Source organism: Marmota monax, unplaced genomic scaffold (assembly GCF_021218885.2).
Source record: "Marmota monax isolate L192 unplaced genomic scaffold, Marmota_monax_Labrador192_F-V1.1 WCK01_AAM20220418_F8-fsc00038, whole genome shotgun sequence".
Taxonomy (NCBI): domain Eukaryota; kingdom Metazoa; phylum Chordata; class Mammalia; order Rodentia; family Sciuridae; genus Marmota; species Marmota monax.
This window is the reverse complement of record NW_026692498.1, coordinates 91,277-113,965: the sequence shown is the minus strand read 5'-3', so window position 1 is coordinate 113,965 and position 22,689 is coordinate 91,277. Positions and strand designations below refer to the sequence as shown.

General features: G+C 55.2%; 4 protein-coding genes across 5 annotated transcripts; 1 reads left to right on the top strand and 3 right to left on the bottom strand.

The window, feature by feature from the left end:
• Positions 1–296: 296 nt before the first annotated feature.
• Ric8a (RIC8 guanine nucleotide exchange factor A) lies at positions 297–5,705 on the bottom strand. Its single transcript, XM_046444660.2, has 10 exons — positions 5,503–5,705; positions 5,180–5,227; positions 4,503–5,093; positions 4,196–4,287; positions 3,543–3,693; positions 2,526–2,621; positions 2,255–2,399; positions 2,032–2,176; positions 1,543–1,662; positions 297–1,222 (listed from the first exon to the last, which is right to left on the bottom strand). Exons 1-10 carry the CDS (start codon positions 5,584–5,586, stop codon positions 1,102–1,104), a joined length of 1,593 nt encoding a protein of 530 aa, XP_046300616.1. The 5' UTR covers positions 5,587–5,705; the 3' UTR covers positions 297–1,101.
• Positions 5,706–5,772: 67 nt separating this feature from the next.
• Bet1l (Bet1 golgi vesicular membrane trafficking protein like) lies at positions 5,773–22,226 on the top strand. Of its 2 annotated transcripts, XM_046444666.2 has the most exons (5): positions 5,773–6,970; positions 8,100–8,191; positions 8,481–8,537; positions 8,678–8,777; positions 20,176–22,226. In XM_046444666.2, the coding sequence occupies exons 1-5, from the start codon at positions 6,952–6,954 to the stop codon at positions 20,325–20,327; spliced, it is 420 nt and encodes a 139-aa protein (XP_046300622.1). In that variant the 5' UTR covers positions 5,773–6,951; the 3' UTR covers positions 20,328–22,226. The 2 variants fall into 2 exon arrangements, with proteins under 2 accessions (XP_046300622.1, XP_046300623.1); XM_046444667.2 differs by lacking the exon at positions 20,176–22,226 and having other exon boundaries at positions 8,678–11,200.
• Positions 12,547–15,055, bottom strand: Cimap1a (ciliary microtubule associated protein 1A). The gene is made up of 6 exons (XM_046444668.1): positions 14,947–15,055; positions 14,569–14,769; positions 14,055–14,156; positions 13,769–13,896; positions 13,002–13,142; positions 12,547–12,636 (listed from the first exon to the last, which is right to left on the bottom strand). Exons 1-6 carry the CDS (start codon positions 15,053–15,055, stop codon positions 12,547–12,549), a joined length of 771 nt encoding a protein of 256 aa, XP_046300624.1.
• On the bottom strand, positions 16,908–18,072 carry Scgb1c1 (secretoglobin family 1C member 1). The gene is made up of 3 exons (XM_046445756.1): positions 18,018–18,072; positions 17,382–17,581; positions 16,908–16,940 (listed from the first exon to the last, which is right to left on the bottom strand). The coding sequence occupies exons 1-3, from the start codon at positions 18,070–18,072 to the stop codon at positions 16,908–16,910; spliced, it is 288 nt and encodes a 95-aa protein (XP_046301712.1).
• Positions 22,227–22,689: the final 463 nt, after the last annotated feature.

Genomic DNA, 22,689 nt, shown 5'->3' with positions numbered 1-22,689 from the left:
CCCTCAAAGGAACAGCAAGTGTTGACATGACCATGGAAAATAAACCTTGGGGTGTGGGCGTCTCCCTCTCTGGGCAGGGGACAGCACTGTTCTCACCTATTCCTGGATTCATCCTGAGGGGACCTCAGCCCCCTCTCCCACCCAGCACCTGTCTCCCTTCTGGAGGCTCTGTGTTTCCAGGGCAGTACTTCCTGTCCCTGAGCTGTACCTGCCCTGGGCTGGAGCTGACAGGGACAGACTTAACTAAACATGTAAGGGGGTCCCGTGACCTTATTCCTTAATGATGACAAAATATGCATGGTGATCTAGGAAAAGTATTTACTTCTGAAAAGGACAAAGGTGGTTTGTTTGATGGTCCTTTGATATTTTACACATATTCTCTTTCTCTCACACACAGTCTCACCCGAAATACTTCTTTATTCTGTGATGTTTTTGTGGCTCTTAGAAATCTTGAGATTTCAACTTACAGCCTTATGAGGGGCATCTGCCTTCACATAAGTATTTATCATCTAAGTCAGTGGATAGCATTGCGTCAGTTGTCACAACCAGTGAGAGCTCAGATGTGTGGATACTGTAGCGGGTGACTGAGCCAGGGCCAAGAAGAAAGTAGAAGAGGCCATAGCGAGGACAGACAGCAGAGCTTACAGCGCTTACCTGGGTGCTCAGTGTTCCTGACACATTTACATGTTCTAGCAGACTGTTTCCCTTGTGAAAGGCAGCACATGCCCCACACACCAGCTTGTTCAGAATGCCAAGCCCAGACAGCTGCCTTGTGTGCTCCCCTGCTGAGCCCCACCTCCCAAGGCATGCTGGCCTGTGTGTCAAGACAGGCCCTGTCCTCAGCCACCACCCCTGCATCCTCAGCACTTATCAAAGACATGGTTTCATCTGTGGAAGTCAAGACTGAGTTCCCAGGTTTACAGCAGGACAAGACCACTGAGATCCTAAAGATAAGAAGTCAGACCACAGGCGAAGCACTAGCAGAGCTTGGGTAGAAAAGTGTCTCCATGCTGGAGAGGTGGGTGTGGCTTCCCCAGGCTGGGGCCCTAAGGATGCCTCTGGAAGCAGCACCAGTTCTGCGGGGGAGAAGAGCTATTGTCCTCAGTCAGGGTCCGAGTCGGGGTCTGAGGAGAGCTGTCCCTCCATGGTCTCACACATGGCGTCTTGCAGAGATGTGAGGTGACCCCGGGGACTCATCCCCATGGGTTGTATGACTCTGTGCCTGTTGGGGAAAGGTGAGTAGGGCTGGGGAAGAGGCCTGGTGTGCTGGAAGGCCGGGGCCACCCGCGTAGAACCCTGTGTTGACTGGGCTCAGATCTCAGCTGCTGCCCTGGCTTCAAGACCCTGAGCAGTCCCTTCCTTTCCTGGCCTCATTCTCATCACCTGAACACTGGCACAATATCAATCTAACCTCAACTTTGCTCAAGGATTTCCAACATGAGTCACGCAGCCTTTCAGGACCCTAAGCCCTCCTCTGGTCTCACATTGGGATGTGGGTCCATTCTTCTTCTTCCCAAGTGCAGACCCCTCCTCCCAACACACCTGGAGAGCTTGTCAAACATGTTCACCAGCTTCATGGCCTCATGCTCCTTCTGCTCCTCTGTCATGCCCTCCATAGGATTGGGTGGCTTCTCCTCCACCCTCCCTGTCACAGGGTTGATGCTGCATCCCAGAGGGGGAATGGACAATGTGTTAGTAACTCTCCAGGACAAGAGGGGCTACATGGGTAGGTGGACGCCCACCTTCCTGCTCAGGCCTAGAGTGGCAAGATACAGGTTTACCTGGTGGAGGGAGGGGAGCATGCAACCACAGGAGAAAACTCCCTCCAGGAGGAGAAGCTCCTGCCTTGCCCGCTCCCGGTGCCCAAGCCCTCCCTGCATGCTCAGGACAACATTCCTTGGGAACAGGTATCAGATTCCGGAGGGTCTTTCCGTTCCTCATCCTGTCCCACCAACCACAGGAGTCTAGATGGGTGCGGAGCAGGAATGGAGGCGGGGGTGAAGGGAATCCCAAGTGTGTTGGGGTACACACCTGGCCTTGGCTTCCTTGTACTCGTCAGTGTCCGTATCCTCGTCCTCTGAATACTGGCCCTCAGGCCGCCCCCCTGCCATGAGGCCCCTGGCAGCCAAGAGGCCTGCGGCGTTCCCGTAGCCTGTATACTTGATGAATCGGGGCACTGGGGGCCAGGATACAGGTCAGTGGGTGAAGATGGCTGGGGCAGGGCAGGCCTGGGGCTCGGGCTTCCCACACTCACCACTCTCAGAACACAGCACAAAGAGGAATTCGGCAGCTACCCTCTTCACATCCGTGTCCAGGTGTGTCATGAGGCGGACAAGCTTGTTCCGCAGTAGCTCCCCAACCTCAGGCCGGGTCCTCACGTCCCGCAGAGGTGGCAGCACCTGGGGAAGCGGCTGGCACTCAGCCTAGGCTTGGAGCAACCTGAAGTCTGTGACCAGGGTCCCGCCACGCACCCCCCCCCCCCCAACACACACACACACACAAGCTCTGGCTTCTCTGCCAAGTACCTGGGCCTTCAGGAATTTCCTGACTGGACGGTGCATGCGGGCACACTCTGTCAGCACACTCAGCACAGGAGCCACACTCTCCTTTAGCCTGTGGGTCTGCAGAGGGACCTGTCACTGGGCAGTACTCCATCTGACTTGGGGTGAAGGGTGGCAGCTACACATGCCCTGGCTAGTCCTGGAAGCAGAGGCTTGGGAGTCCCCAAGGGCCAGGAGCTGGTGGTAGGTGTCTGTCAGTTTCGAAAGGGATGGGAATAGGCCCAAACTCAGGAAGTTAGTTGAAAGCTTTATGAGTTGGAGCCAACGACTCAATGCTTTAAGTCTAACTTTACCATCTATAAACCAGGGTTGTAAGCAGAACACAAAGTATTCCAATTTGTCTACACACCACTGGCATCCTGCTCTCAGAAAATGGCAGCAAAAAGAAACAACAGAACCTTTACTCTTTGTGCCTCCTGGACAGCGAGCAGGGAGCTCCTATCACTGCCGGCCTCCCTTGTTATCTCCCAGAGCATAACACCAGCAGCTGCAGCAATAAGGACAGGCAGCCACCCTCCTCACTCAGTTCACATGCATGCAAGCATACTCCACCCCAGCAACATGGCTCCCAGAGATCTGGCAATCTTGGTCTGTGGCTCTTTTGCTGGCTTAATGTCTGTAAGCTCTGGTAGGACTAGAGTTCCAGCTGTCTGGATGTCCTGTGGGCTCACCAGGAAATCCCTGGTGAATCTCCTTAAGAGGGACAGCTATGCTTATGACCAAGGGGGCTGCCCATGCACAGGGATATGAGGAGGCTGAGGGTCACAAGCAGGGGCTTCTCAAGATTACTAAAGAGGGAACCACAAAGTGTGACTGCTAGCATCTTGCTAGAACCTGAGAAACTCGACTCCTTGTAGCAGTGGGCAGAAATGAAGCCTTGAATGAATAAGGTTGTCCACATGTAGAAACAATGACCACAGCTGTGCAAACAGCCAAGGTCAGAGCCACTGCAGAGGACTGCCCAGCAGGTACCCTGCCTACCTGGTGCAAACGCTTCTCTAGGAAGGCGAGGAGGACACCAATCACATCCATGTTCACTCCCATGAACTCCAAGGAGCCTTCATGCAGCTCTAGGGCGAGGAGGACGTCCAAACACTTGGGAGGCAAGTTCCCCAGGAGATTCACTGTGTGGCTGGGGACAGATGGAGAGAGGCCTTGACAGGGCTAATCCTAAGTGCAGGTACAATCTCTGGAGGGGCCACAGATGTGAGCCATAGTCCGGGAGCCTGAAGAGCAGTTCTAGGGATCACAGCCAAGGGTAGGGACTGATCTCAGGGGTATGCCCAAGTGTATGGTGGTCCCCAGAGTGGCAATCTGCCCCAACATTTGTGTGCTGAAGTACTGATTGATCTCTGGAAACACAGGCCAATCCAGGCACAGTTCACCAAGACTGCCCTAATACCATGCCAACCTTGGCCACTGCCCAACACCCTGGCCCTAAATTCATGGCTCTTATCCTACTCACACAACAGAAGCACCTGAGGCTCCATGTAAACACAAGGATACCGTCCTGCCCATATAGACTCTAAGGTAGGGTCTGGGCTCCCAGGTGGTTCTGGTCCAGTGACATGGTGGGGGATCGCAATCCAGACATCAGAGCATGTCCCTCCTACCAGGATTGGCCCTGTCCTCACCCGTGGAACTCCTCCGTGCGGTCTCCAGCAGCAGCAACCATCACACAGTGCCGCAGAAGGGTTCCCAGGTACTGGTAAAGGGCAGTGTCTTCCTGACAAAGACAGAAAGTGGCTTCTGTGAGAGAAAGCCCCACTTGTCCCAACTGCTGCACTCCAGGACTATGGCACTAACCATTATACCTTCTCAGCTGCACACCTGGTCCACACCATGCCTGACACCCAGGAACTTGAAGGTACTGTGGAAGGCAGGTCCACAAAATGTCCCAGCTGAGTTAGCAACCACCCATGGGTTCAGGCCACCACTCACCTCGTCCACTTCCCTCTTGATGGAGTCAAAGGTGATATTAAATAGCACCTTGAGGATCTCCATAGCCCGCTCAGTCTCTTGGGGAGGAAGGAGATCAGGTGGGCTCTCTTCTGGGGTCATCCCCAGTGTCAGCTCCAGTGTGTGGGTCAGCAGGTGCACGCCATGCAGCTCCTGAAACAGCTGCTGGCGCACATCAGTGCGGAGTGCTGTTAGTAGGAAGAGGAGCCTTAAATCAAAGAACTGGACATCATGTGGGAAGTTCTTCTTGCTGTACATCCCCACACGCTCTGCTAGCCGCACCACCAGATGGGCCTCTGCTGCCAGTGTCTGTGCCACTGGACTGCTGAGCACGAGGTTGCAGAGGCACTTCAGGGACTCTAGTATGACATCCATATCTGGGGATTCTGGGACAGACCCCTCAGAGGCAGAGATGCCAGCATAGCAAGCTAGTGCATGTAAGCTCTGGCGACTGGTGAATGGGTCCAGGCAGCTGCGGTCCCGGGACAGGATACGGACAGTCTGTAGCCAGGTGACACGGTGCGAGGGTGGCAACCCCTGCTCCAGGACAGTGACCAACAACTCTGCAAGTCTCTGTGGGCAGGAAGAAGAGCGACTCCACTAGGCCCTCTTCCTGGGCAGCCCATCCCTGCACCGTTTCCCCTTGGGCCGGCACCCACCTTCCTGTCCTCCTGTTGGGCCTCGTCAAAGGTGAAGCTCTGGGAGTGCTGCAGAGAGACCCAGTGAAGTCAGATCCACACGCAGGTAGGGCCTGTGTTTCTAGGGCTGGCCTCCCTGCCTCTAATTCTGAGGCAGCAAACACCACTCTGAACAGATGGCAGCGTCCACCCACACGCCCCTCGGCCACAGCACCCCAGACCGGGCTCCCACTCCACCGCCGCACCGCCAAGGGTTCCCTTCCGCACCTAGACACTCCCTGCCCACCGCGCACAGGCAACGGGATCCCTCCCCGGAACGCCCCTCGCCGCCGGCGCCCGCTCACCTCCCGGTTGTACGTTCGTAGAGCTTCCGTAATCACGTCTTCCTTTCCCGTCTCTAGGGCATCCGCAACCGCCCGGGGCTCCATGGTCCCCAGAACCTGCCCCGCAAAGCGCGGGCCCGGCAGAGGCCAGCCGCCGAACCCGCCGGCCCCACCCGAGCCCGGAAGCTCAGCGTCCGCGCGCGACGGACGCCGGGACCGGCTGCGTGGGGCGGGGCCTCCGGCGGCGCGGCTTCAGGTGGCTGGGCCCCGCAGGTGCGGCCGGAGGCACCCGAGACCGCCAGGTTTGGCCTCCAACGCAGCCCGGCCCGGTGACCAGCCGACCCAGGTCCGCGTCGCCCCGGAGCCGAACAGCGACCCCTCCTGTGTGCCCCGGCGTCTGGGGTGCGAGTGTGCAGACGGAGAGGCCCTGAGACCCCGCCCAGCAGGCTATCAAGCGGGGCGTAGGCGGGACTTGGCAGTCCCGGGCCGCTCCCCGCTCAGACTGGAGTCTGCAGTGCGCCTCCCGCGGGAGAGACGCTGGGGCCGCAGGAGGGCGGGACCCGTCGGTCCCTGCCGCCGTGGAGCTCGCGTTCCAGAGGGGAAGACGGGGGAAAGCGAACCAGACGGCGTGAGGCGCTCAGGGGACTAGGACTGTTTTTAAAGGGGTGTCCGGTGGGCTGCAGAGGGCCCGAGGAAGTGCCATTTTTGAGGAGCCAGGACGGCCAGGAAAGGTCTGGAGGAAGGCCCGGCCAAGCCGAAGGAGCGGCAGGTGCGACGTGCGATGGCCTGGGTAGGCCGGGAGAAGGCGGGCAGCGGGAGGGGCGGTCAAGGCGAAAGCCAAGGCTGCCGTGGGCGGCACCCAGGCACCCTGCTAGAAGCGCCCGGTTTAGGGGCTGCTCTGAGCATTAAGTGACACACAGGCTGTGCTCCATTTGGGCACAGCCCCTCACTCTTAGCGAGAGGTCACCGAGCACCGGCTTTGTGCCAGGCTCTCGCGAGCGCCGCTTCCAAGGCTCCTACGCCCCGCACCGGTCCTTCCTTCATTTCTTTCTGTACTTGTCACCGCTGCGTATTACGCCGTGTCTTCGGCACCCATCTCCACTTGACAGAGACGGTACCGGGCTCGGTGGCGCCACGCTCGCACCTGAGTCCCACTCTAACCCACCTGCTAGAACGCGGGCCCGGGCCGTCCCTCCGTCCAGTGCCTACCTGTGAGCTTCTGGCCGGAAGGACCCCGCTGACAGACCTCAGCCGAGCACTAACAGCATCCACCCACCGGAGGTCGTGAGAGCGGACGCCCCCCTTCGTCATTTCCGTTCCCACGCGACACCACCCACAAACCGGAAGACCTGGAGTCAAAGGGGCGTGGCCTACGAGGGGCGGAGCCGGAAGCCTCTCTAGGTGTCGGAGCCACGTCCTGGGCACGGGTGGTCGTCTTGGGGACTAGCTTCGAGACTGGAGCGGGGCGCCATGGCGGACTGGACTCGAGGTGAGCGCACTAGAGCGGGCCGGGGGCCGAGTCTCTGTCTGCCGCCCTCGGTGGAAGGAGTCTGCGCGGGGACTTGGAGGCTGGGCCTTTCAGGCGGCTTGGGGACGGAAGCCGGAGGTGCTTTGTGTCATGTGGGTGAGCTGGAGTCTGGAGGGGTCTTGGCTGGGCCAGTCCTTAGGGGTAGAAGCTGTGGCGGGAAAGGGCCAGGCAAGCTTCCGTGGACTAGGGGCCTAGGGCACCTCCTGTGGTCCCCTCTCAGAGCTCTTATTCTCCCAAAGGAGATGGTGATGCCTGGGCAGTTGTGTCAACTAAAGGGAGTAATGAACATGAAGTGCTTGGCCGGGCCTTGACACCCCTTTATTTGGAGTCTGTACACCCCAGTGATTCCTGGGGCTGCGATTCATGTCGGTTCTTCTTGTCCATTGGACCAGCGGGAATTTGTACTCTGTTTGGGGGAAGGCGGTTCTCACCCTTTTGCATCATCTGGTCCTACCCATCACAGTCAGGTTCCTGCACCCACTGTGTTTTGGGTTTGCAGGAGGCCCTGTGTGGGACGCAAGGTGGGCTCACATCTGCTCACATTTTGGGGCTAGGGGCTTCATTCGTTTTCTCAGGGGTAAAGGTCCTTCCAGATATTCTGGTCTGGTTACTTGTCATTTCCTCTGAGTGTAGTTTGGAGCTCATCCCTGCAGGGTCTTCCTGCCACCTTTCTGGGCGCTCTTTCTTTCTTTTCTGTGCTTCTACCAGATTTTTCTTTGAGAACGGGTCTGACATTCAAAGATGGCAATATCCATGGAGGCAAGTGTTGCAACTTCCTAGCATTTCTGGGATTAACTCAGATTCCTACTCAATATCAGCAAAGGACCGTTGGACCGAGTGTGTTGGGGGTGCCTGCCCACCCTCACCTGGGTGTGCATGCAGGATGTGTGCTTTCGTGACATGTGCTTAACAGCCAGTCTCACACATACATGGTTCAACTACTGGAACTTGGGTTAGGGTTGGACTTTCTCAGCAGACTAAGTTGTCCCAGTCCCCCAAGTGTCTGATTAGGCCAGCATCAATTAGAGTAGAGGGATCAGAGACTACACTCATGAGTGGATACAGCTCCTCAGCCTTTCTCTTCTTTCAGCTCAGAACCCTGGTGCTGTGGAGGAGATTCTAGACCGGGAGAACAAGCGGATGGCTGACAGCCTGGCCTCCAAGGTTACCAGACTCAAATCGGTCAGTGGTGGCCCTTTTTCCCCTCCACCTGGTGGAAGAGTAGGCCTCAGAGGGTGGATAGATGAGCCCAGAGGGATTGGGGGGCAGTCATCCACACTCTTTGTTCCATCTGTCCCTGGCTTGGCTCACCTGAGTGAGGCTCAAGGTGATACCTGGACTTTTCCAGTCTTTGTTGGTGGTACCTTATCTAGCAGAGTGTGGGCAGAGTTCTGGCTGGTTTTAAGGGAGGGTGAGTGCTACATTCTGTGTCTGCCTTGGCCTGATCCTTCCCTTTGTGTTCTTTGACCAGCTGGCCCTAGACATCGATAGGGATGCAGAAGACCAGAACCGGTACCTGGACGGCATGGTAAGGGTCTACAGTATGCACGAGTCACAGCCAGCTCTGTTTCCACATCGTGTTCTACACAATGTCTGTTCTCCAGTGCTGGTGTGGGTGGGTGGTCAAGGTACCGCCTCTGTGTGATCCTGCTGGATCCCCTTCCCCAGGACTCGGATTTCACAAGCATGACTGGCCTGCTCACTGGAAGCATGAAGCGCTTTTCCACGATGGCACGGTCTGGGCGAGACAACCGGAAGCTTCTGTGTGGTATGGCTCTGGGTCTGATCGTGGCCTTCTTCATCCTCTCCTACCTCTTGTCAAGGGCAAGGACGTGAACCAGTGGGAGCCAAGGGCAGCCAGGGTTTTCTTCACCTGGTATCCTGGGCTCTTCAGGACTTAAATCTACAAAATATTCCTTTGAAATTATCATCATGATCAGGAATCTTCTTCCTTTGTGGTGGGAACTGTGACTGCCTCTGACCTGATGAATTCGTTTTGCCTGGTTCCATTTGTGAAGGGGACCCTTTCCTTGCCTAGGGGAAACCAAGGCCCAGCCCCCATCCCTACTCCTGGATGCCAGAGACACCCATTCTGAGCAGAGCAGCTCTGAGTCCTGAATGAGTCTACTCATGGCCAGCCGCTCTTTTCTGAGCCTCCCAGTCCTCAGGGGTCTGATGTCTTAAGGCTTTTCTGTCCTGTGTTGTCTGTGCCTGGATGAGGCTGTGTCTGTGATCTGAAAAGCCCGAGGCTGACACAGGGAGCTGGTATGGCTGAGAACCCCATTTGAGCTGTCTCCTCCAATGAAGGGTCCTAAGCCTGGATATAGTACTTATTTGGACCAGTGTGGGCCAAGAGCCCTGTTCTAAGGACTTTGCTCTCAAGTTCCTGGATGAGATCAGTTCCCCATGAAGATCAGGGGCTGTGGATGCAGGAGTGCATCATAACCTTACCTGGAGGCACTGGGCTGGGAGCCTTCTGGGTCACATAGTTGTATGTCTAGGAGCATAAATGACGTCTTCAGGATTTAGGAGCTCCCTAGTGCCTAAGATGTATCCCCTGGAAAATAATCAAGAAACAGGCCAGTGTGGCTTTACAAAGTCAGGCAGTTCCTTGGGGAGGTCTTCCCTGTAAGCACCCTCCTTATAGGGGTGGAGATCACCTGTTGAGAGACCTTGTGCTATTTGTAGTGAGAACTTTACCCCTCCACTTGCTCTGCCCTACCTTGCCTCCCACAGCCAGTCGCCCTCCCTCCCATAACTTGCTGTGGGGCTGCTCTGAGCTATCATCTTTGTCCCTGACTCTGTAGACTGCCCTTTCCTCCTGTCTTTCCTTGACCCTCACCACTCACTTGGCCAGCTCTAGGCCAATACAAACTGAACTATGGGGCTGGCCAAGCCAGCAGCTACTGAGGGTCCGCACCTTTGTCTTCACATGAAAAGTATCTTTAAGGAATTAGCCCTGCAGCTCAGTGTCATTTTTTGTCTTCATTCTAGTTTGTCTCCCAGTCATTCCCTCTCTTCCCCAGGACTGTTGGCTCACTGTCCCCCCCTAGTGTGCCACATCGTGAGGCCTGTCCGTCCAACCGTCTCTGAGCTCCATGTTGACACAGAACAGCCGTAGCCTGTCCTCTCAGTGTCCTGGCCCTGCCTTACTCTGGCCACAGTCCCAGGCACCTGTCACTTCCTCCTTCTCTATTTAGCAGGTCCTCTTTTATCTACACACCCTCACCACAATCCCCTTTTTTCATCTCCTGGCCCTTCCATTGCACCTGGCTGAGCCCCTAAGCCTCTAGAGGGGGAGGATCTGCTGCCTTTTGTTTTTTCTTTTCCAGCACAAAGTCAGTTCTCACTGCCTCCTTTCTCTGTGTCTTTGTTAATTCCCTGACACTCTCCCAGCTGGGCTGTTCTGGCTTTTGCTTCCTTCTTGGGCATTTCTTCATAGGCCCTGTCACCCTTGTCACCCTCCACAACTTTGGTTTAGCCCTTGGTTCGTCACCAAACATGGTAGCAGTTACCTGTGTTGTGTCGCCACCTGGTCACTACAGGCACTGTAGAGGGCACATCCATATTCCAGCTCTACATCCCCGTCATCCTGGGTCATGCACTGCTGAGAACATGGCCGAACCATGGGAACCACCAGATGCCAGGACACACTTGCCGTGGTCAGGGCCCACTTATCTTGCCTGTGATACTAAGGATTTAGACCTGTATTTCATGATGACCTTCCCCTGAAGAAGTGCTTTTGCTGTCTCCGAGACCCCCCAGTTGGGTTTCTGCCTCAGGTCTTCCTCTATCTCCACAGCTCTTACAGTTCTTCCAGTAGTTTTCAGGTCTGTTTTGTAGTTCCTTTCTAGTTTACTTGTCTGCTCCTTGTTCTTCTCCTTGCATTCTATGAATTTTATGAAATGGGATGGCAGCCCTACTGCCACTGGGTCAGGCCAGTTTCCTGAAGGGTTCTAACCATGGTCCTCCAGCTCAGCCCTGTGTACCTGGCACCTGACCCTATGGGTAAGTGGGTTTTGCTGACTTGGTCTCCAATACCAGTATTCCAGAAACAGTCTTGGGGGTCCGATGTGAGGGGTGAGAGCCCAGTATGGGGGCCCAGTGTGAGAACAAGCTGCCAGGCTATGCCACAATTCAAGCACATCTCAACAATAAAAATGTGGAATAAATAGCTTTGTGAAGAAGGAAGCACATATTCTTTGTTGTTCTTATTTCCTGCGGATCCAAGAGAGTCTTCGAGTTTACCCTGGTCCACAGGCTCTCCCTTCCCTGACTTCTGGGAACCCCTTGTCCTCCTAATTTGCTCCTGCAGGACCACCTGCGGCAGTACAGACATAGACCTACCACTTCCTGCACTGTGTCCCTTCTCTGTCCAAGATTCTGCCTTTCCAGTAGGGAAGATGTTAGTGTTACCTTTTAAGGGATAAGGGGATGCGCATGAAATGCTTGTAATATGCAGCCTGGCATGGACTCAGCTGAGTGAGAGTCAGCAACTATATTGTGCTTTATGTTGTACAGGTGGTGGTATCACAGGTGCATTGGGTAGGGCCACTTGCCCAGCACTGACCTTCCCCAAAGCCCAAGGGAATTCCAGACCCTGCTTCCTGAGGCCTGGCCTCAGGCTGCTGGAAGCCTCTGCAGATCCCTCTCTTGGAGCCCAGCTGAGATGCCAGTGATCTGTTCACATTCTCCTCATGTTAGCTGTTAATGCCTAATAGATGCCCTGAGACTTAGCATCTTAAAATTGCAATAATAGTCTACATTTCTCACTGCCACTGTGGTCAGAATTTGTGGCATCATGGCATGGCTTTCTCCGTTCTGCCAGGATAAGGCCTCAGCTGGTAGATATGGGGCTGGGGCTGTATCCCCTGAATGCTCTCTCAGCTGGTGTGAACTGAGGACCTGGTTGGACTGCTTGCCCTAGATGCTGCATGTGGCATTGTATACATTAAGCTTCCTCTCTTCCTTCTTCCTGACCCTCACCCAGCCCCCTCTAGTCTGCTTGACTACCCATGAGGGGTAGTCAGGCAATACCACTTCTGCTGTGCCTTATTATAATTCAGGGTAGTCCAGATTCAAGGGTAGGGGCTCAGACCCCACTTCTCAGAGGGAGGGCTGTACTGAGGGAGAAAGCTCATGGGAGGGTAGCACAGGTGCTGGGCAAGGTTTAAGGCTCCTGGGCCTTCCTATTTCCCTGGGAAGACTACTGGTCAGGAAGCCAGATGGGCCCTGTGTGGGCCAGCAATGATAGCCCCTAGTTGCCCCTTTCTGGATGAGCTTGATCCTTCCTCCAAGGTAGAACCTTATAAGTGGAATCCGTGATTTATTAAGTAATTCAGGCACAGCAGGAAACAAGATTAGCAAATGGGAAGTTAGCATAGAAAAATATCACTTTCGCAACTGTCCAAACAAGCATGCTCTGCCCCACAGGTCCAGGCCAGCCATGGCCCAACTGATGGAGCTTTCAGTTCACTGTCAGCCCTGCAGATCTCTTGTGGGAGGTGATATGTACAGGCTGACAGGGGTGGCTGGGGCTATTCCATGTCAACAACCAGGGGTGTCATGTAGTCAGAGTGTTTGATGCCGAAGGTGACAATCGGGGCACAAGGCTTGGTCAGGATCACCTAGGAGAAGAAAGGCTGTGAGGAGGATCCTAAACCCTGACTGGGGCTGGGCTGCTGTTCTTCCTGAACCTGGGGCCAAGATAGCCAGGCTCAAGGCCACATTGTCTGTAAACACAGTGCTCAGCATTGACTGGCACAGCATTGGGACGCAGAGCCAGCCAGCTGGAGGAAAGGGCTAGGGCATGGGGTCCTTGTGCCTGGAGGTTTGCCTTTGGGTGAATAGTGGAAATTTACAGGGTCCTGAGGGTACATGGCCTCAGCAGCCCCTGCAGGGTACAGGCCCTTCCCTCCCCCCCCACCCCCCGCCACTCTGGACTGGGTCCCCTGACCCTCACCCAACCCCCTCTAGTCTGCTTGTCCAGGACCTTCTCAGGGCTGTGGGCTCCAGGTCCTGGCTTGAGGGTCTTGTCCCCTGGGGGTTCCACCCGGGCAGCCATGGTGTACTGTGGAGCCTTGAACTTGGTCACCTGCACGTCAGTCTGGCGGTATGCCGCAGGACCTGGGGTCTGGGAGAAGAAGAGGGCTTAGACAGGTTTGGCCGGCCCTAGGCACATGGCCCCAGAGGGCAGGGACAGGTGTCAGGCCCTGAGTCACCAGGGACAGCTCCTAGCTGTCTATCACTATTGGAACAACACCCTACTGCTCATGGAACACCACTGTATGGTGTCACCCCCTCAATTTTAGCTTCACTATGGTAATCTCCCACTGTGTGCCAACCCTGGGCACACCACTGTCATGTGTATGAGGCCCCTTCTCAGGTGGGATGCTGTCCTCTTGAGCTTGAGAGCAGTGGCCTTGGCCTGGTGTGTGCTCCTGATGCTGCTTCACATGCCCACCCTGCCAGCTATTTCCACAGCTGGAACCTCTTCCCCCCAAATAGCTCACGCTTGTTTTTCTCCTTCCTTCCTCTGGGCAACATCCCATAAACCCCTTCTGTGTTCAATGGTGCCACAACCTCCCATGCTGGGGCCCTGGTCCCTCCTCACTACTAAGTGTAGCCCCAGCATGTGACAAGCCATAGAGGGCAAAGGGGGCATGGGGCCTCAGCAGAGCTCCACTGGTGGGCCCTGGGTGTTGAGAGGAAGGACCAGGCAGTTCACGGGGCCTGTGCTCTGCCCTCAGCTGGTGTGACCCTTGCCTTGTGCAGATCGTCGCTGAAGCTGGCCAGCTTGCTCCGGCCCTTGATGGAATAGGAGGGCTGGGAGACCTTGCCCACCGTGCGTGGCCCCATCACCACAGGCAGCATGTATGCAGCAGGGCCTGTGGGATGGATGAGGAGAAGCCTCAGACCAGAATGTGGCCTACTAGCTCCTTTCCGGGCCTTCTCCACCCTAAGAGAGCAGCTCTTGGGCTGTTCGTTTGCCCCCTTCTGGGACCCAACTCCAGTCAGACAGGTTATTGTGGGGGCTGCTGCAGACCTGGGGTGCTGTCCACTCGGAAGGTCTTGGTTCGGGCAGAGATGGAGTGGCTGGGTGCTGAGTCGAACACATGCTTGGTAGATTTCTCTGGAAAGTAGTCACCTGGGGGACAGTGGAAGGAGGTACACGAACAAAAAGGATGTGGATACCCCCAGCTGTGGCACTCAAGGAGTGTGCCCCAGCATTCCAGGCATGAGGTCTTTGGGCCCCCATGTGGGTGATGAATGAGGTTGGTCAGGAGTGTCCAGCATGAAAATACTGACTTTGGGGTTGTTTTTGAGCCGGGGGAGTAAGGTCTGATGTGGACCTGGCCCCAAGACTCCAAATGAGGGCCAAACTGGAGGTTTTTGTTTCCTCACACCAGATGGTGCCTGGCCCACTGCAGAAAGGGCACAGGAAAGGTGAGGCCCACTGAGTTAGTGCATACCCTGGCCTCAGCACTAGGCTACCAACATTGGCCACCCAGCAGGGAAGGTAAGGGCTCAGGTCAGGAGTCCAAGGTGGGGTCACTCACCTGGGCCAGGTGTTAGCATTGTTTTGGTGTGGTAGCGCCCCAGGATGGAGTAGGCAGGGCCAAGGTCCTTGCCAGTCCTCAGTATCTTAGGGTTCACACTGTAGCGGGGCCCTGGGGAACAGTTCTCTGCCAGGAGCATGGGGGCCCCACAGAAGCTGTAGGCCGGAGCACGCTGCTTGGTGGGTGTGTGCTTCATGAAGCCTGTGGGCACAGTGGCTCTGAACAGCCTGGAGCCACAAACCCCTCCTCCCCACTGGGAGTCAGGGACTAAGCCCTGGGCCACTGAGGTCACCCAAGCCCACCCCAGGCCATCCCAGGCCTTGCTCCTGGCTCTTCCCCCTGCGCCCCCCCCCCCCCCCAAAGCTCTCAGATTCTTACCCGTGGTGGGTGGAATCAGGTACTTGGGTCCAGGGCTGCTGTAGAGGGCCATGATGGGCCCCCTGGGGCGATGGGGTCTCCAGGTGCCTACCCATACCTCCTCTGTCATAGCTGCCTCTGTCCATGGATAAGAGGGTGACCAGGTGCTGGGGAGGCCCTGGCCCATCTCACCCTAGCTTCCTATGTCCCCACTTCTGGTCTTGCTGTCACTAATGGGACAGAACCACAGGCCTCCTCTGTAGGGTTTTGAGCAATTATGGGCAGTGGGAGCTTTCTGCTTGGTGTAGTGTAATGAGCTCACACCTCCAAGGTAAGGAGTTTTGGACTCTGGTGCAAGCCCAGAGGAGCTATCTATTCTGTCCCATGACGGACTCTAAGGGGGCCTGGGCAAGTTCTTCCTACTCAGAGGATCCTGGGTGGGACCCAACAATGAGCTGTGGACACTGGTGGGCAGCTTTCTGGCTGACGCTGTGCAGTGGGCAGGGAGGGGCCTGCTTGGGAGACCTCACCTCTTTGCAGGAGCAGGCTCAGAGCAACCTGTGACCCAGCCTCCTCACAGGTAGTCCTGTCCCCCTGGCCTCAATGCCAGGCAGTTCCCAAAAAAGGAGCATGGAGAGAAAGACCTCCCTCTCTTCCACAGGGCTTCAAGAATTGGGGAAGGGTCCGAGCTCTTGAGCTCTGGAATGTGGCTCTGTGGGATGGGGTGTTCTAGATCACAATGTATGTGATGGAGACAATGGCCTTTACCCGGGCCCCTTGTTAGGCCCCTACCTCCCCAGGAACCCCACCCTCCCCAGGCCCCATCCTTGCCAGGGACCCTCAACCTTCAAAAGGCCCCATCCTCACCCTGGATTCCCCAACCAGGCCCAAGCTTCACCTGGAACCCCATGGTCCTACCCTTGCCAGACCCCACCTTTCCCTCCCTGGGATCCCAGCACCTTCATAAGACCCCACCTTTGCCAGGCTCCACCCTTACTAGGGACCTCACCCTCTCCAGGCCTGAACTCCGGTATCTGGGACAGGTGCATAGGGGTGGGACAGGGCAAGTGAGATCACATGGTCCACAGCCTGGGTGGCCAAGGAGCCAGCTTGATGATCCCACTCAGCATTGCCCCCACTAGAATCCACTGAGCTATGGAAAAGGTGCTGGAAGGTTCTGGCTGTTGGGGGTCCTGGATCTCAGCTTAGGATCTGTGTTGATCATAGTGGGCAAGAGCTAGTACACTGCTGTTCTGCAGGCTGACCTTCAGACCCTGGGGGCCTGTAGCCCTTGTTGCATTCCACCAGTGTGCATGTGGCTGCCATCCAGGGTCTCAAGCTCAGAGTAGCCCTGAGTGCTTTCTCTGTTCCTGCCCTGGCCTTCCACTGCAGAGCATCTCCCTTCTGCAGGCCACTTGTGTCCACATGACTGCCTGCCTGTGTTCTGTGCTGTTTCCTGCCTAGGTGATGTCTACCTGGGTCAAGTCTCCGCCCTGTGCCCTTGCTCTCGTGCATCCCTCTGGATGGGGTTCCTTTCATGTCTGTGCTCCTGCGGGTGACTGCTCTTGTCTATGTTGGCCAGGTCCCCAAGTGTACATTTTTATTTTGTTACTGGGAATTGAGCCCAGGGGCACCATACCACTGAGCTACATCTGTAGCCCTTTTTATTTTTCGTTTTGAGATAGGATCTTGCTAAGTTGCCTAGGGCCTTGAGCTTGTGATTATACTACCTCAGGTTCCCAAATCTCAGGGATTACAGGCATGTGCCACTGTGCCTGGCCCGAGTATACTCTTGATGTGCCCTTTCGTATGTCCCTGAGTGGGGGGAGAGACGAGGAACCAGAGCTTGGGCTGCAGGAGGCTTTATTGATTTAGTGGTTCAAGGGTAAATTTATTCATGGTAAAGAAGCAGTGGGGCAGCATGCATGTGGCTACTTTTGTGGCTGGTCCTGTGGCTGTCAGGAGCCCTGTCTGAGGTCCACTTAGGCGTCATCCTGGCTGCCCAGCACTTGCACCTGGAAGGCAGATGAGTATGGACTGGAAAGCCAGTGACTAGTGACTGCAGAGCCAGAGCTCTCTGCAGCAGACAGACCCATCTCTGGGGGAGAAGGGCTCTGGCACATTGCAGCCCACCCCTCCCTGCAGCTGGGAGGTGTTGTGTGCATGCAGGTTGTGCGTGTGCATTGTGTGTGTGCACCTGTGTGTCTGAGCATGTATGTGCACAAGCCATTGTGGGGCTTATCCCACAGGCTGTGAGGGAGCAGGTCTAAGGGACCTAGGGGTTTGTTTCTCTGTGGGCTGGGGAGTATGGGACGTCCACCTCAGCTGAGGCAGGTTAGGGTATCTGTGGGGGTGGGCTCCAGGGTACTGTGTTGGGCTGGCAATCACAGGCCATGCCTTGGGTGGGTTTTGGGACTGCAGATGTTTAGAGAATGGGATACCCCCAGCCCCAGTACCAGTAGCTTGACTAGCTCCGCCTTGTGCATGGGCTGTAGGTTGTCAATGCAGGACTTGAGCTCTGTCAGTGCTTCTTTGGCATCCTCGTTGACATTGTACTTGCCCAGGGGCCCCTCATAGAGCTCCTCTGCGGTTCCCACCAGCAGGGTTTGCAGGAAGTCCATGAAAAACTCATTGTTGTCCTCCCCTGTCGTCAGCCCTGTGTTGCGAAGGGAGACGATGCCAGGACAGAGCCTACAAGTTCTGTGTCTTCTGCCCTTCCGTATATCTTCCTCCATGATGCCCCCAGCCCCACCTGCCACAGATGCGCCCCCCCGCCCCCATATCAGCTTCTCCTATTTCCACTCCCGGGAAGGAAAGTCAACACCCGACATAGGGGTCGCCTGATGTACAGCTGGTCTGAACTGGTGCTCAGCAGGTCAGGGTCAGGTTGGATTGGGCTGCAGGGGGTGACATTGGGCATGATGGTGACATGAGCTGGGGTGGTCTGAATGGAGGCTTGGTTTCAGCAGGAAACTTCTGTGGGTGGTCTGTGCTGGAGGCAGGCACTATCCATGGTGAGGGAACTGATGTTGGGATTTTAGCTTCCCAGGCACCCCGCCCCCCAAATGTGCTGGAAGTGTGGCCACACTCACCGCAGATGAAGGACAAGGTGAGGACCACCAGCAGGAGTGTGCTGCTCCCCTTCATGGCCACAGTCTCCGGAGCTGCCTTGGTAGATTCCAGGTTTTTATGCCTTAGCTGGTGGCACCTTGCCCAGGGGTTGGCCGACCTGTCCATCAGGACCTGGCAGGTAAGCTTGGGCCAGGCATGTCCTCATCCTCCACCAGGTGCTAAGCAGCACCAGCCTGGGTAATTGGTGAAGGGCTGTTGGCAAATAGTGCAGCGAGGGGGTGAGCCTAGGTGAGGGAGGCCCTGTGTGGGGGTCAGTGAGGAAGGGCAGTGGAGCCTGATGCCCAAGTGGTCCTGAGGATGCTGGTGGTGGGGCCCAGACCTTTCTTGAGAGTTGTGATTCCCTTTACCCCTCTACTCAATGTGCTGTGTGGCCCCTTCCGTACTTGGGGAAGGGCAGGGGCCGGGACCTCCCTACTATTCAAATGGAGTGGCAGGCAGGAGAAAGTCCTGGCATGTGAGGACACAGGGTTGGGGGGCTTCCTGCAATGAGGGGACCTGGCCATAGAGTCCAGGGAAAGGAAGGTGGCCTGAGAAGTGACAAGGAGCCACCCGTAGGGGCTGGTCAGAGCAGGAAATGAGGAAGAGCTGTAGTCTGGTAACATATCTTCCCTCTATGGCCAGGTCAGCCAGGGCAGATAGTCCCAGCACCTGCCACTGTGGGAAGGGGCTCAGCTCCCGGGGCCACGAGCTGAACTGTCCCAGGGCAGTCATTCTTCAGATGAGAGTCCAGACACTCCCACTGTGGCCTGGCGCCTCTCCTCCTGTCCCCTGCTGCCACCTGGTGGTTCATGGCTCCTTCTGGAACCCTGCACACTCCCCTGCAGGAGCGCTGGTTTCAAAGCCTGCCCAGCCCCTGCAGACCCCTCTTTCAGAACCTAACTCCACCCCCCACCCACACACATTGTATTGTCAGAGCAAAGCCCTTTGTGCCCACGTCCTTGTTTGGGCCTGTCACTGTGGCATCCTTCATCATCCTGCTCTTCATTATAAACCGGTCAAAGCGAGTGAGAACTTTAACATCAAGATGGAGCCTCCAGGGATACTGAGCAAGATTCTGGGGCCTTTGCCTGGCTAGGAGATACTCAGGGCCACGTGGAGGGAATAGCTACCCGTGGCTCCCGGAGGGCTCATCCCTCTGTGCAGATGTGGCTGCTGCCCTCCAACTTGTGGGAAGGGGGCACAAGGAAGCCGAGCTGCGCGGAGTGCCTCCCAGGCCCAGAGGCATCCTCACTGAGGGAAGTGAGTTATGACATGTGAGGGTTCCCAGAACCATGTTATTCTGTGTGTGTTTAATGACTCTGGAAGGGAACGGAACCAGCAGCAGCAGCAGCAGCACAGGGTTTATTGAGCTGGACTTTTCCCAGGTGTGTGGAATAGGATCGGCTTCAAGAGAGTGGATTCTTTCTGTCTGATTCTGGATCTTCTACTACTTTTGTATTTTATTTAGAGATAGGGTCTCACTGAGTTGCTTAGCCCCTCACTTTTGCTGAGGCTGGCTTAGAACTCGTGATCCTCCTGCCTTAGTTTCCCAAGCTACTGGGATTATAGGCATGTGCCACTGCACCTAGCTCTAGGAGTCTGTGGTTTTCTAATCAAGTCCTGTCATCTGAGGATGGATGGCCACACAGGCGATGGTTAACACCCACGGGATCTGCTGACAGTAAGTCTTGGGAGTCCCAGTGCAGGCATAGATCAGCCATGCCTGTCACTTGCAAAGGAAGACCAGCAGTGGCCCATGTACTGAGTTTGTCACCCATAGCCGGGTGTGGTGGTGTACACCTGTAATTCCAGTGACTTGGGAGGCTGAAGCAGGAGGATCACAAGTTCAAGGCCAGCCTCAGCAACTTAGTAAGACTCTTGGCAATCTAGCAAAAACTCTCTAAAAAAATATAAAGGACAGAGGGTGTAGCTTACTGGTAGGCACCCCTTGGTTCAATCCTCATTCCAAAAAAAGAAAAAGGAAAAAGGGTGAATGTGTCATCATAGGAAAAGCTTCACATGAGCCCATCCTGTTTTTGGAGCTTGTTTGTTTGTACAGCCTTTGTTCTCCATGATGGGAGTTCTTGGATTTTTCACCTATTTTTATAGCCACAGAGCATTTGTTCTTCCTCTGCCTAGATGCTGTGTGTGCTGCTGCCTTTCAGATATTGAGGCCAATATCTGATGAAGACAGGCTTGACCTGCAGAGCAAGACTGACATTCACAAGGTGGAAGACAGGAAGAACAACCACATTGGTACATGGTGCAGCATTACAGGAGCCCTTCCCTGACATCAGGAATGACTGCAGTGACATGCTCAGAAATCTGGCCCTCATCAACTCCCTCAAGGCACTGACCTGGTAGTGTGCCTGACCTCAGTGTGGGGCTGCAGACCCCAGCTCTTATTGTCCCCCAGACCTAACATCTCTTTCTGTAATCCTTAACAATGCCCCTCTGCTACTCTCCACTGAAATCCAAAAGTAATATAATCTGAATCCATAATTGAAAACAATCAGGACACTTTCCAAACTGCTGTGAAGGGAAGTAGTAACAGAGAGTGTTCTGACATGCAAACACCCAGGCAGAGCTGCAGTGTGTACTGCACCATGGCCACAGTGTGGCCACAGTGGGTGGTTGTCATTGTCTCTCAGATAATGGCACTGGCAGGGTTTCCAGGGTGGAGAGCAGCCCTAGTGGAATCCTGAACAAAATACCCACCTCTCAGTTTGCATGAAAGCTGCATTCCTAGAAAGTCCAGAATAAGTCAAGATTGCAGATTTGCTGTTTATACATAAAATGAGCCTAAGTCCTCAGCATATATGAGGCTGGCAAGATCAGTTTGTGGTCAGAACACCCAACCTGTGCCGCAGCCATACAGGCCTAGCCCTGCTGAACTCTGAGTCTGTGCCCACAGGAGCACTTGAGGACATGGGGAGGAAGAAAGAGCACTGACTTGGGAGATGGCAGCAGTGTCTGTGCAAAACAGACACCTGGCAAGACTCTCCACAGAAGGTGCAGGAGATGAGCAAGATGCAGGCGAAGTTTGGAAACTGCAAAAAGGAAAAACGAGTCCTGTTGTGAGTTCCTGTTGAGTTCCTCTTTCCTCCCAAGTGGGGCTCAGCCCTTAGGGCAGGCAAAGAGGTGTGGGGAGGCTGGAGTCTCCTTCCTTTTACTATTCTGAGGCTGTGGGTGGGTTCTGAGGAAGATGAGGCCCTCATCTTCCATGTATCCCATTGACTGGCCTGGGTGGGCCCAGCTGCTGGAGTCTTCAAGCCAGTTGTTTCTGGCCAAGGGTCCTGTGATACGTGGGTGCATGTGTTCTGTCTCCCACTCTCTGTGCTCTCTTCAGTGCACAACAGCACATTTAAAGGTTACCAGAGAGCTGTGAGGCCTGCCAGTGGGCACATGAGGTGCTGAAGCAGTGGTTCATCAAGGTGAGCGAGGATTGAGGCCCTGGCTAGCCTCTGGGTTTGGAATCCGAGGTCCTCCTGTTCCTCAGTCCATGCAGCTTTTATAAGGAGAAACCTGTGGTGCATTATTTAGGAGGCCCAGGGCTTCGTGGGGAGCAGGCTCTTTGATGGGGAGTGGAACCTGTAGGCCTGTCTCTGTCACTTGGTGACAGACCCAGACACAGGCCTGGGGGATGGTTGCAGTACTTGGAGGCCCCCTATGTGTGGTTTAGGGCTGGACAGTCAGTGATGGGGAACATGTAGGGCTGTGGATGCCAGGGACATGTCTGGCCTTTGTGGGTGTCACAGGATTGAGATCCGAACAGAGCTCTGTTTTAGTCAGCTTTTTTGCTGCTATGACTAAAGGGCCCTACCAGCACAAGTGTAAAGAAAGAAAGATTTATTTGGAAGCATATGGTTTCAGAGATCTTAGTCCATAGAAGGCCGGTTCCTCGGGGCTTGAAGTGAAGCTGAACAACATGGTGGGAGAGGGTGGCGGAGGGAAATAGCTCACATCATGGTGATCAGGAAGCAGAGAGAGACTGCACTCTCCAGATACAAAATATATATACCCCATAGCCATGCCCCCAATAAACCACTCCCTGCAGTGACCACTTAGTTTAATCCCATTGGGGATTAATTCGCTGATTAGATTAAGGCTATAACCCAATCATTTCTTCTCCAAACCTTGCATTGTCTCACGTGTGTGCTTTTTAAAAAAGATTTATTTATTAGTTGTAATTGGACATAATATCTTTATTTTATTTATTTATATGTGGTGCTGGGGATCGAACCCAGGGCCTCACATGTGCTAGGCGAGCGCTCTACCGCTGAGCGCTCTACCCCAGCCCTATGTGTGAGCTTTTGGGGGAACTTGAAACCATAACAAGCTTGAAACATCCACTCATTCATGTAGCAGTGCTCTGCTAGGACTGTCTCGGATGTGGATGGAGACAGTAGTAAATAAAGTAAACGAGTCCTTGGTACCCATGGGCCAACTGGGAAGCAGAAGACAGTGAGTCAGCTGAAGAATCAGGAGGCTGGAGCCTGCAACAGAACCTCCGCTCCTCTGTCACTTGCCTATAAGGCTTCTGGCACTGGGCGGGTCCCTCTGCCCCCTCCACCTGGCTGGTGGAGTCAGTAATGGCTGATACAGGACAAGCGGTGTTTGGCTAACACAGGAATCCTGGCCAGCCAGGGTGAC

What these genes read in the sequence shown, in the direction of transcription:
- Ric8a (XM_046444660.2), bottom strand. Translation starts at nt 5,586, where the DNA reads ATGGAGCCCCGGGCGGTTGCGGATGCCCTAGAGACGGGAAAGGAAGAC. An exon ending in TACGAACGTACAACCGGGAG is followed by an intron (nt 5,228 to 5,502) that starts GTGAGCGGGCGC and finishes GTCTCTCTGCAG; the next exon opens with CACTCCCAGAGCTTCACCTT. An exon ending in TAGAGAAGCGTTTGCACCAG is followed by an intron (nt 2,622 to 3,542) that starts GTAGGCAGGGTA and finishes GTCCCTCTGCAG; the next exon opens with ACCCACAGGCTAAAGGAGAG.
- Bet1l (XM_046444666.2), top strand. An exon ending in AGGTTACCAGACTCAAATCG is followed by an intron (nt 8,192 to 8,480) that starts GTCAGTGGTGGC and finishes TTCTTTGACCAG; the next exon opens with CTGGCCCTAGACATCGATAG. An exon ending in ACCGGTACCTGGACGGCATG is followed by an intron (nt 8,538 to 8,677) that starts GTAAGGGTCTAC and finishes CCCCTTCCCCAG; the next exon opens with GACTCGGATTTCACAAGCAT.
- Cimap1a (XM_046444668.1), bottom strand. Translation starts at nt 15,055, where the DNA reads ATGACAGAGGAGGTATGGGTAGGCACCTGGAGACCCCATCGCCCCAGG. An exon ending in CCTGATTCCACCCACCACGG is followed by an intron (nt 14,770 to 14,946) that starts GTAAGAATCTGA and finishes CTGTGCCCACAG; the next exon opens with GCTTCATGAAGCACACACCC. An exon ending in AATGCTAACACCTGGCCCAG is followed by an intron (nt 14,157 to 14,568) that starts GTGAGTGACCCC and finishes ACTGTCCCCCAG; the next exon opens with GTGACTACTTTCCAGAGAAA.
- Scgb1c1 (XM_046445756.1), bottom strand. Translation starts at nt 18,072, where the DNA reads ATGAAGGGGAGCAGCACACTCCTGCTGGTGGTCCTCACCTTGTCCTTC. An exon ending in CACCTTGTCCTTCATCTGCG is followed by an intron (nt 17,582 to 18,017) that starts GTGAGTGTGGCC and finishes TTCGCAACACAG; the next exon opens with GGCTGACGACAGGGGAGGAC. An exon ending in CGGAGCTAGTCAAGCTACTG is followed by an intron (nt 16,941 to 17,381) that starts GTACTGGGGCTG and finishes TCTGCCTTCCAG; the next exon opens with GTGCAAGTGCTGGGCAGCCA.